Here is a 12,840-nt window from a genome sequence, read left to right as displayed (position 1 = left end):
TCTCTCTGCCATCTGCATCTGCCACGGTGCAAGTGCAACTCCTATGACGGGTCAGTGCGCCCACTCATAAAGCAGCTGCTGATGTGTTTTTTTCCACATTCGAATCTCTGTTTTTTTTTTGGAATATATATTCAAATTTAGAATATTCGTTGACAGCCCTAGTGGTGAAAGGTTTTGGGCCAGATCTCCATGACATGAACATCTGTCTCAGCTGATCTGATCACCAATGGACAGCTCAGGGAAGCTGTGTGAACACAAATGTGTCCTGACCGACTCCTCCACTGATGTCCTCTGCTCTAACACAGTCTCATTCGTCCCATGTGGACCTGCTGTCCACTTGCGACCAACATCACCTGAGGCTCGTGTTAGTGTCAGGGCATTGGGGGTCAGCTCTGGCTTCAGGATGCTTCGGATCCGTTTCCATGGAGATAATCCCTCATGATGTGTTGGCGATCCAGCTGATGAATGGACGTTTTCTGAGCCGTGTGTTTGTTCCGGGTCCAAAACAACTTGACACCGGCTGATCTTGTTGTGCTCGCTACATCCATCCCAAACCCCACAACATCTTCTGTCTTCAACTCGTCAAGTCCAAACCAAACCAACGTGTCCTGCTACACCGTAATACAAACACCCTGGGTGTGAAAAAGACAAGTGAGTTCATCACCTCATCTGAAGCTGGCTGGACGTCTGTGAGGTGGTGGGTCTCTGAGTGGGTGGGGGGAGTGGATGACACCTGGTGCAGCGGGAGACCGGGGAGACGGCGGTGACGGTTGGGAGGATGATGACGGTTGGAGGTGGAGCTGGTCAGTTTTCAGCCAGTGACAGTGCCAGAGCTGCCTGCAGGGCGGCCTCTTCATCGATGCTGTAGTCCTGACAGAAGGAAAGAAGCAGCAGCTGATGGTCATTCAACACAACACACAACACAACCTGCAGTCAGACTAGAGACCTTTTCTACGGCTTCCTCTTACATCTACAATGGATTTTAAGCTCCTCCTCTTTATATCCACAAGTTTCTGAACGTCATCTATGGTCAAAACCGGAAGCCAGTTTTGCCGGTTTGGTGGAGTTGTACGTTTACCTTTCCATGGTTTTCAGTCGTTGTCATAGTTGCGGTAAACGCATGGATCTATTAACGCTGGCTTTAAACACGGATGTTAATTTCTGTGATATCCATTGTTAAAAGCTGCTGTGATGATCCATGCGTTTTACAGATTTTTATTGGGGGAAAAAAAAAAATCCATGCATTTACCGCGACTACCGAAACCATGGAAACGTAAACATAAAATTCCACCGGAAGAGCAAAACCGGCAAAACAGGCTTACGTTTTTGACGTTCGGAAAAAGGTGGATAGAAATGTATTAAATGGTAAGGTTCTACCGCTGCTTGTTATTTTATTATTAATCCCTCTGATTTTACATTCATATTTAAAATGTTTTTGATTTTATATCAATGAACTTGTTTTCAAAGCAGGTCATTTCTTTTTTGTAAATTTCATTTTGTACATTTTAAGTATGAAAGGTGCAATATAAAAAAGTTTATTATTCTATGGATAATCCATAATTTATGACTGTATGAATGAATGAATGAATGAATATTCTATTTTTGTGTCATGCCACCATTGTGGCCCATCCCATATGGGATTACAAGACACATTTACTAAGAACATCAGAAACTAGACAATCCTTCCTGTTGGCATTACCTGCCACGCAAATGTACATACCACACATACGTAAACAACTTAAAGGGATAGTTCAACATTTGGGCAAATTGGCCTATTGCCATAATCATTAGTTTTAGGAGTAGGTTTGTTACCTTTAATCCTTTAATTGTCGGTGCAAGCTATTTTTAGAATGGTGGAGCAGAGCCACGAGCTGCTCAGAGCTACGCTACAGAGACTCATGGGATTTCTTGGTTTCCCTCATCAAACTCATCAAATACACAATCCAACAACTCCAAAACGCTCTGGTGGACAAGTTGTGACCTGCACATTCACCACGCTATGAGATAATAACAGAACGTTACCAGACAGAGTTGTTTTAGAGGGAAATTCACGCAAAACAGCGTCAGTTTTTTGGCAAGCAGTCTCTGCATTTGCCTCGAAAAGGGAGCTGTTTTCGACACACAGTAACATTACATCCTGAAAGACGGTTACTTGGTTATAAATATTGTATATTATACTTTTGTTACAGGATCAGTATGATGAAATAGTGAATTGACAAGTGTGTGAACATGAACGACTAAAATGCTTTGCATATTTGTAAATTCACAGCTCCTGATCATAGAGATGAGATGGACATAAAAATCAAATGAGAGAGTTATTTTTATAGTGATATTGTTACCTGGAGAAATCTCCTTATGCAAGCAGGTGCTCATGGGAATTAGACACTGAGAGAACAATAAGCTTTGATAACTGCTGGTAATTCTTGAAGGTGAAAAGAATAAGTTGTGATACGTGATAGCTACATGTGACTCTGGTTGCCAGATGCAGGTATGACAGTGAGATGTGAGTGTAGCATATCAGGGTTATATCACAGTCCAGAACATGGCAGGATCAGGTTTCCTGATGTGTGATGTGATGATAAAGGCAAATGTCGTTGTGACATTGTTATTTACTAGTGATTAACTTGTGTGTGTGTGTGTATACTGTATGTATCTATACATATATAACCCTATGTGTTATATATATATACATATATATATGTATATATATATATACTGTATATATAACACACAGGGTTTATATATATATATATAACCCTGTGTTAAAGGTATTCAGAAAAGAAAATTGAATTTGAGCCCACTGTGGGTCCTAACATTAGTGTAATAACTCATCTATCAGACGATGTAGCCCAAACTTTGTGCAAAATTCTATTTTCGAGTAAATCCGGGATGAAAGTGGAGTCGTTTTTTTCTGCATTGGATAATGCAGGCGCATAAATTATGCGTTACGTTGCTCACGATTTATCAGCCACTGATATTGGATCCGTCACCCGTCAATCAAACATCTGTGGAACTCGTGGAAACTCTTAGAAGGAGGCGCAGGACAAACGGCCATTTCTGAACACTTTTAAAATTATTCTATGACTTGAGTTTAAAATGATTTTAACACAAAAATCTTCATCATCATCATCATCATCATCATCATCATCATCATCATCATCATCATCATCATCAACAACAACAACAGCACTGGACTTACAACAAAGGTGTCGTAGGAGAACTTGTGTCTGTGGAGAAGATGCTGGAGGAAGTTGGAACTCTTATAGCTGGGGTCGCCCCACGGCATGGCTGAACACACTGGACACACCTGGAGACAGACACACACACACACACACACACACACACACACACACACACACACACACACACACACACACACACACAGCACAACATCTGTGTCAAAGGGCTGGGCATGTCTACCAATATTAGAAAATACAAACATGTCAAAAGTTAAATAAGTGGAATTAAAGACATAAAAAAAATACAGCCAGAACATTCAAAAACACAACAAAACATCACAGCAGTGTTATGTTATCATGTGGTACATGTAGTCTCGTACCACTTTATTGGGGTCATTACGGTGGTTGTCCATACAGTGCTTCACCAGCTCCTGCTGGTCCAGGTTTCGGGCCCCACAGAACGGACACACAAATGTTGACCGGTTTGGAATATTGCTACACACACACACAGAGAGAGAAAGAGAGGCCATGAATTCCAGTCCTCCTGGCATTTTATAGGCAGTGACTCAGTGTTCATGGTTTACAACCTGCATCTCAATCTCCTCCTCCTCTTGTTAATGGGACACATGGGAGATGTAGTTTTTAAAGTCCCACTCCCGCGACCCTTCTCGGTCATGTTAAAACCAGCTCATTAGCCATGCACATTAGCAATGCACCTCTGGGGGGTGGGCGGAGACTGCGCTGCTCTGCACCCGCCCAGCCACCTCCTCGCACCCCACCCCCCGCTTGCTGACAGCTGGACATTGTACAATTACAGATTCAGTGCGTTTAGCGTAAAACTCCACACTGGGATTCGATCCCAGACAGGAACATAGTCCTTGCTCACGGTGAAAGCTGCTCTACCAGGTGAGCTATACCTGTTATACCTCAACAGGTACACCGAGCTGTTAAGCCTTTCACCTCTGAGCCAGATGCAGAGCGGGGCGGCCCTCCCCTGGAGCTGTGACACGTCAGCTCCAGTCTCCCTGAAACTGCCAGTTTGCGTCTGCCATTGGTTCACAGCAGTTTGAAGGCAGAAAAACTCAGAAATGCAATTTTGCACTTCTTTCCCTGCTACTAAGTCCTCTAACATCAGAAAAATGCCACAGGAACATGTGAAAAGCTCAAAAAACACGATTTTCACGGGAGTGGGTCTTTAATGTGTATATAGATTCTGGTTGCAGCCAAGCACTGACATAGTCAGAGTGTGTGTACCTTGGTATAGGTTGGGAGGTGGGGACCACAGGGACAAACTTGGGACAGTTGGCTATCTGCTCCTGTACTTTAGAACAGGAGGCAATGTGGGACCTCATCTTCACCAGAGCCACCTGGGAGAGAGAGAGTATGAGTGTACAGTACATCTTATATTATTATCATCATAATCTCATAAGTTACGATATGATACACTTTTTGGTCCATATAGATACATTTCTCTTGGACTTTTCTCCTGCACAGGGCTGCATACTGTACATTTCATCTCATGCTTCCATAGCACACACAGTAAAGAACAGACAGTGCCAATAACACATATTGCACATAAAACTCATAATGATTGAAAAGAAAGCACCATAACAGTATTGCAAAACCCTGCGGCCTTACATTTGTTTGTTTAAAGAGGAACTATGCAGGATTTGTATCTTAACTCTGCTATATTTTTACCTTAATTAAACAGCTCTGGAGTAATTGTGATGGTTTAATAAATGGCTTAACTTGTTACGAGGGAGAATGGAGGCTCTCTGCCTTCCACGTGCATGTCACTTATTGCGTCTCTTGGCTGGAAAACAACTTTGTAAGACCGTGCCGCCACCCTGGTGTCCCTGCTCTTCTCTCTGCACACTGCAGCATAAACACGCCCCATAACCCGTAATATAAAATTTATGACAGATTAAATTACACAAATACACACGTCGTAACATCGTATAACGTAATCTACCGCTCTATTGATTGATTTCTCACTGGCTTCGTTGTAAACAAATGCACATGGCCAGGAGGAGGGTTAGCAAAACTTACATAGTTCCTCTTTAAAATATGAATTGAGGTAGGCACTTTTTTTCACATAATAATTTGTTTATGTACTTCATAATAACAAAGAGGCATGGTTATCACATCATGATGGAGAGTTGTGTGTATTTTGGCTGACGGTCACTGTCTACCTTCTTGCTACAGCCCCTGCACGGTGCTTTGTATGAGGCCAGCTGCTTCTCTACACTGGATGACCGCTCCACTTTCTTGGGGTCAAAGGGCACGCGACAGAGCGGGCAGAGGGGCGAGGTCACCTGGAGACACGGCTGCAGACACTCCCCACAGAACCTGGACCCACAGAGAAGAGAGACAGGTTAGATCATCCACATTCACTCTGTTGGGTCCCATGGTTCCATAGCTGTGGAGCCCCTCCCTCCCTCACACACACACACACACACACACACACACACACACACACACACACACACACACACACACACACACACACACACACACACACACACACACACACACACACACACACACACACACACACACATTTACAACATGATAAATGAAAATATACTTATTCAAACTCTAATAATATTTAAATAGAATTACGGTTATATTATATTAGTAAATAATATTAGTCCAGTAATTTTAAGCCAAAAAAGGGGTCAACGTTGAACAAATTGCAACAGAAGCAAACTCAACTGATTTTGTATCCTCAACATGTCCTGAGTGAGGGAAAAAAAGCCCCGAAGAATCCCATTAGGGGAAAGTTTAGAAAAAGACCCAAATATATCCCATTTATACGCCTATTAGCCTAATAATTTTTCTCACGTGAATAGGGTAGAATTTTTAACCTTTAGATATCTCCATGGAAATTACTGAGTTGATTACTTACATTAAGACAAACAAAAAATGTATTGCAAGTTTTTTGAAATTCTTTGTTAACATGAGCAAATTTGCATAAATTTGCATACATTCCACCGTTTTGACGCCACATGTATAAAGGTGCTGTGGTGATACCAGCATGAAAATTGGAATGAGTTGACTCCATCGGTCAATCGACAAGAAACCACTTTAAAATTCAAGATAGCCACATCCTTAGTGCATTTATTCAACCATCCATACAGGAAGATGTTGGTTTAGTAAGTACACGACCCAAAATGCAATCACAATAAAATCACACATCACAATATCTGCCAAAATCATAGTAAAATTATAATTTTGCATGTCATGTGATCCTAACTGTAATGTGTAACCTGATTCCCATGCACAACATGCAAGGGGAATGTGCTGCTTTGGAGAAAGCATCTATATAATATCTTGCACAGCAATAAACTATGACTAAACCTGTCAATAGAATAAATAAATAATAATAATGATAGTAGCAAAAACTGCAGAAACAAACAAACAAACAAAAAAACACATTGCAATGTCGTTGCTGAGAAATGTTGAGGTCTTTTTGTTGGGCATCTAATCAGCTATCAACTTTCTATTGGTTTTCTTGCAGTTGGACAATCATATTCAAATATCTAGATATGAAATGATAATATATGGCTGTCATCTACTTTGTACCTGGGGCCTATGTAGAAAAGCCAATTTTACCGAGATCTATATCAGAAGCAACACAGCTCTTTACTGTAGCTGTTGGATCCATCTAAATCACACACACACACACACACACACACACACACACACACACACACACACACACACACACACACACACACACACACACACACACACACACACACACACACACACACACACACACACACACATGGTGAGGCTGTGCCTGACACTGAGTAAAATGATCTATTCTGGGCAGGTAAATTAACTCCATGAGGATTTGGCAGATGGAAGCTTTAACTGGAGAGTCACACATATGCTTTTTACACACACACGCACACATAGTGCAGAGGTGAGTCTGGGCCCTGTACAACTGTGTGTGTGTGTGTGTGTGTACAGTGGACCAGTGAGTAACAAACATTAAGAGTCAGTGTGCCTCATGTTTCATCCAACCCCCCATTAGCAGCAGAGGAGTAAAAATAGCTGCATTTTCCCTTTAACCAGAAATAGAACTGAGGCTACCTGAGGTCTGATCTGCTCTTTGTTGTTTTCTTCAGCTCCAGACTCACAACCGAGTGAAATAACAACACTCCTCTGAGTCCATGGTGTGACTATGATCTACGATGACCTCTGGCTTCACATACCTGCCCCCCCCCCCCCCCCCAGAAGGCTGAGCTGACCCTCAGATATAAATCATGACACCGGTAAGAAAAACCTCAACACAAAGCAGCCAGCATAAAGGAACCATGGGTAAAGATGTTTCTGACGTCACACCTTTTCTCCTCCTCCCAGCCGGTCGTGTTGTTGACATACAGAGTTTACATCAGGACATCCACTGACTGACAGCTTGTTTATTCTTTACAGAACTGTGGCCTTTGTTTCTTCTCAGTGTGAGACGTCCACGCCGCTTGATGTCACCGTCAGTGCAGACTAGAGCTCCCACTGCTGCTCAGTAACACACACACACACACACACACACACACACACACACACACACACACACACACACACACACACACACACACACACACACACACACACACACACACACACACACACACACACACACACACACACACACACACACACACACACACAGCCAGGTGTGAGGCAGCAGGTGTCTGAGCCTGGACGTGACACAGTATCAGCTGTCAGTCTAACGGAGTGAAGGTATTGATCAGATGGAATGGGTTAGGCCTATAGCCTCGTAAACCAGCCTCTCCCAGAAATGCATTATTTCATTTCTGAGGGAGAGTCTGGCCTCATTCCCCCTCTAAGCGTTTGGGCGGGAGTAGTAGCGTTGACAGACAACCCCATTCAGCCAATCAGCAAGCTGGTATATCAAACTTTTGCCGAATCCAGTTGGAAGAACAGCAAAAACGTCGTCCTCGTCTTCCTTCAAGAAACTCAACAAGCGCCGACTCTTGCTCTTGTTTAATTGCTGTAATGGATGGTATTTCAGTAAGAAGAACTTCCCTTGTTGCTGTTTTTAGTGCTGCTACTGCTAGATAGCTCCGCCGTGGTAAGAGTCGCACAGTGTAGTAGCCTCGCAGCGAAGAGCCTGGTGTCTATTTACTCCAAATTTCGCCTGCATTCTGGTTCGTATACCGAAATCACCAAATTCACCAAAATAAAAGTGTTCACCAACATAAAACTTATAAAATAGACATTAAGAGCAAAATGTTAATGGCTGGGGGACTTTCTTGTAAATTATCTTCCTTAAATTAAAGAGTTTCACCGCATTTTATTAGCTTGATGCTTTTATTTTGACGGAAAGGCCTGTGTCTCTCGCCCTGGATCTGTTTCCTGCCAAAACAGCGAGGCAACGGCCCCAGACTAGCAGTGTAGTGACGGGGCTTTGCACCAGTCGGCCCCTGATTGGCCAACGTGCTGTGTCAATCACAGAAATCTGAGCGGCGACCATAGGCGGCGACGGTGATTGGCTCGGCCTTCTGAGGGTTTCAGGCCAAACGTTTACAACGGGAATGAGGCCAGACTCTCCCGCAGAAATGAAATTATGCATTTCCGGGAGAGGCTGGTTTACGAGGCTAGGTTAGGCCTGTTCAATTAAACGTTTTAAAATTGTAATCGCGATTATTTAGTTAGGTTAGGACAATGTTAAAAACGTGCTACGTAAAATCAATTTTTCACTCTAACTAGGGTAATACAGTACAGCCCCCGTTCATGTATGATGGGCTGTACTGTACTGTAAACAAACATGTCGGTGTTCGCTAAGGCCAACAGCCCTTTCCCACTACACAGTTACAGCTCTACTCAGCTCTACTCGACTTGACTCGGTTCAGGTCTTTTTCCATTACAGCTGAGTTCTTCAGCGGGCGCGGGGTCGTCATATCACGGCGGCTACGGCCGCGTCGACTCGTCTCGCTCTCTTTTTTTGATCCTCACTCGTCTGCACCTCAATTATGGACCACAGCCTGGTTTTTCTCACAGCAGCCGTTTAAAGCAGAAGTAAGCGGAATATTTGTGTTAATATAAGTCTTAAATAGTTGTATCTTCCGACAGCAATCACTTCTATAGAGTGTTTGGTCTGAAAAACGGGTCTGGTAAGTCACTCTGCTCTGCTGTAAGCCGAGGAGAAAACTTTCCTTGTATCCTACAACCTTTATCCAATGAGGAGAGAGAACGGCATAAAGGGGCGGTCCTCTCTGTGTGTGCAGCCAAGGGATGCGCGTGAATGTGGTGACGTAGGGATGAGGGCGGGGACTGTTAACTCCATCTGCTGAAAGGAAGTTAGCCAAAACCACCGGATCACTTACTTCTGCTTTAACTCAGGTGACAGAATAACAACAGTCTCAGTACAGATCGGTGGTTGCTGCTGCCGGTGTGTTTTTAAAATTATTGGGTTGATCGTGTCAGACGATGTGCTCTGGCCAATCAGTGGAAAGCAGTCGGTTGACATCACGTTTTGGTATAGATATAGACTTTATTATTAGACTCCAGGTTCATTTAAAAACACACAAACAGCACACATAAAAACCTGTAATCGTAATTGGAAATCGATTTTTGAGAGAAGAAAATCAGGATTTTATTTTTGGGCAGCCCTAATATGGGTGTAGCTGTGTATTTTGTTGCTTCATCAACTCTCTGAGCCTGCATCATTTTGTTTCATTAACACAACAGATATGGGTGTAACATACAGTATACTTTATATGAGATTAACATATGTTTATCTCAATTTAAAACAACTGTGACTCTGGGTGAAGTGTAGAGCTACAAGCTTACAGTATCTGTACAGCACAAACAGGACTGGACTGATGAGGATATTATTGGCTTGTGCTACAAATACTACAATGTCAACCTACTGCAATTTTTTTTTTTTTACACATACATGTAACATAAATAAACACTGCCAATGTGAAACCAAGTGAAATTCAACTTGTGACTCTTCCAAACCCTCTTCCAACACTTATGCTGATAACTAGAGTTGGAGCGATTTTTCACCATAGTGAGAATTGTGATATTTCACACCATCAATATTTTTTATAATATCAAGGTGTTTCCTGGTTTTTATAACTTCATTTTCTTGTAGTTTTCCATGATCTGACCTCCTGCTGAGTCTGACCCTCATTTCACTGCTTTGATCACTGTGCCATGGCATGTGATGAATAAACACTGGACCACTTTTTAATGGCAGGAATACTTAGATCTGAAACTTAAAATATAATAATATTAAATTATTAACCCGCCTCCACTATAATATGTCATCTCACAATATTTGGTCTGAATATGGAGAGATTAAGTTAGAGATATATTCAAACCTGCTGATAATAACTGTGACATATTAATACACTGCACTTTATTTTGTTTGACAGATACAAATAAATGTGAATATATCCTTATACGTCTTGCAGTGAATTAGTGGATATTTACCACATTAGAATAGCCTACCATCCATGTAATAACTGTGATGCTGGAGTCAACATCAGTCACAGGTGAATGACAACATCTCTGCCTGATGCAGCTGTTGCCAGATGTGTGTTGTTGCTGTTGTATTTTTTCATCTAAAGGGCCAACATCACACATGCAGTATTTAGTGTCCGTCCGCACACAAGCAACACACATCATCCAAACAAGAAGCGGATACTTTACGTGTGAGCACAGCTGGCGATGCTGACGGGTTTGTGGTAGACCTCCAGGCAGATGGGGCAGGAGAACTGGCTCTCGATGCCCTCGGCCGGGGCAGCCGGGGAGCCGGAGCCGCTGCCGGGCTGATGATGCTGCTGCGGCTGCTGATGCTGCTGCTGGCGGAGCTGGGTGCTCGCCGAGACAAAGCTCCGAAACATCGCCATCATGGAGCCGGAGAGGATCTGCAACTGTCGACAACAGCTCGCTTCCCCGAGAGAGGAAGCTGTCCGACTGTTCAAAGTGTTGGCAGCTGGCGCATTATCCGCAAAACAGCTGCTTGAATACACGTCGGACGAACATGGTGGCTTTTCGACACGCTCGCTGTTAAATTATCCTCACCGAATAAAAAGCATTACTTTCCCCCCCTGGCTGGAGGAGAGGAGACATGCCGGAGAAGTAAACATTGGGAGCAGGGCTCGTTGGCGCGTGTCGCTGCGGTGCGCGAGGATGACCTGGATAAAAACACGGATGTGTAAAGTGGCGGGAAGCAGCGCAGCGCCGCAGCCTCGCGCAGCCTACATCCAGGTGGCTGTCAGATCCGCGCTGCTGGAAAACCGCCAGTGGACACTCACGAACAACACAACCGTGTACAACAAAAGCCGTCCACCAGCTCGGCTTCATGGAGGCTGTAGTCCCAGGACGGCGCTGAGCTCGGTACCGTACCGTACTGTAGGACTACAATCCCACAACACACTGGACACAGTACAGTAGGTGGCTGGGCCAAAAGTAGTGGACCTCGCCTTTCACCTTGTAGCAGAACGTCCTGTCAAGGAAATACACAGTAGTCTAGGTGGAATAAAAATCAAATATATTTTCTTTTAAATAAAATTATTGATAATTGATTTTTAATGTAATATCATTAATTAATGTTAATTGGTATGTTCAACTGTCACAGAAAACCTAATTTGATTAAGTATTATTATTATTAGGCTATTATTAGGCTACTATTATTGATGGTGATGATAATATAGTGTTGTTATTGTTCCAACCATCTTCATGCCTGTTATACTATTCTATAAAAGGTCAGTCAATCATGTCTGTGTCATAATTGTCGTATGGGTGCACATCCTGGAGGGAACGGGGGGGGACATGTACCCCCCAATTTCTGAAATTGATTGACAAATAAACAAGATAGGTAAGCACAATAAATGATTCCATGGGCAGTACTTTTTGAATGATATGGTGAGTGTCTACCAAGTTGTGATCTATGGTGGAGTTGCATAATAAATAATAAAAAAATCACATTTGTGTCCCCCCCCAATCCTGACATTGGATCTGCACCCCCGGTGTCATAGTTAAACTGATCTCAACGAGGAGGCTGTCCAGGATCTGGTTTAGAACTCATTTCTTCATAGGAATTGGTTTGTGTTTTGTTTTCATGATACCACAGTGTACGTTTTTTTTTATCTTTTTTTATTCATGCCCTTTTAATGTGTGTCTCGACTCTTTTTCGAGTGGTCTTCAACACTTTTTAATTTTGTCAAGGGGGGAATGGTTGGTGACTTGCCTTGAATACTGTAATTTTTATAAACAGTATATTTATGCACCCCCCCATGTACCCTGATGTATTTTCAAATGAACTTTATTTGTCCCGGGAGGGAAATTTGTCTTGGAAATAATACAGCTGCTTTGTACTATCTATCTATCTATCTATCTATCTATCTATCTATCTATCTATCTATCTATCTATCTATCTATCTATCTATCTATCTATCTGCCCAGTTTTTCTCCTTAAAATTCTCAACATCCACAAATACACAGATAAACCCTCAGGCTGTAATGCTGGTTTCTAAAGTTGTAATTTCAGAGAGGAGCCAGATGATATCACTGTGACATCACAAGTTTTATTATCTATTTTCCCAGCTGTTGTAATGCTACACTGGGAGACCTGGCTCTACTCGGGAGGATGAAAGACAAATAGAAGTGATGGAAAGAT

General features: G+C 42.8%; 1 protein-coding gene across 1 annotated transcript; it reads right to left on the bottom strand.

The window, feature by feature from the left end:
• Positions 1-292: 292 nt before the first annotated feature.
• rnf166 (ring finger protein 166) lies at positions 293-11,655 on the bottom strand. The gene is made up of 6 exons (XM_083987994.1): positions 10,869-11,655; positions 5,372-5,528; positions 4,434-4,546; positions 3,560-3,674; positions 3,200-3,307; positions 293-870 (listed from the first exon to the last, which is right to left on the bottom strand). Exons 1-6 carry the CDS (start codon positions 11,069-11,071, stop codon positions 805-807), a joined length of 762 nt encoding a protein of 253 aa, XP_083844120.1. The 5' UTR covers positions 11,072-11,655; the 3' UTR covers positions 293-804.
• Between the last annotated feature and the right edge of the window lie 1,185 nt (positions 11,656-12,840).

The sequence above is a fragment of the Trachurus trachurus genome, assembly GCF_905171665.1.
Source record: "Trachurus trachurus genome assembly, chromosome: 15".
Classification (NCBI taxonomy): domain Eukaryota; kingdom Metazoa; phylum Chordata; class Actinopteri; order Carangiformes; family Carangidae; genus Trachurus; species Trachurus trachurus.
This window is presented reverse-complemented; position numbering and strand designations above follow the sequence as displayed.

Coding starts and splice junctions, on each gene's coding strand:
- rnf166 (XM_083987994.1), bottom strand. CDS start 11,071: ATGATGGCGATGTTTCGGAGCTTTGTCTCGGCGAGCACCCAGCTCCGC. Junction 5,529..10,868: donor ATCGCCAGCTGTGCTCACAC/GTAAAGTATCCG, acceptor CTGTGGGTCCAG/GTTCTGTGGGGAGTGTCTGC. Junction 3,308..3,559: donor GTAATGACCCCAATAAAGTG/GTACGAGACTAC, acceptor GTCTGTCTCCAG/GTGTGTCCAGTGTGTTCAGC.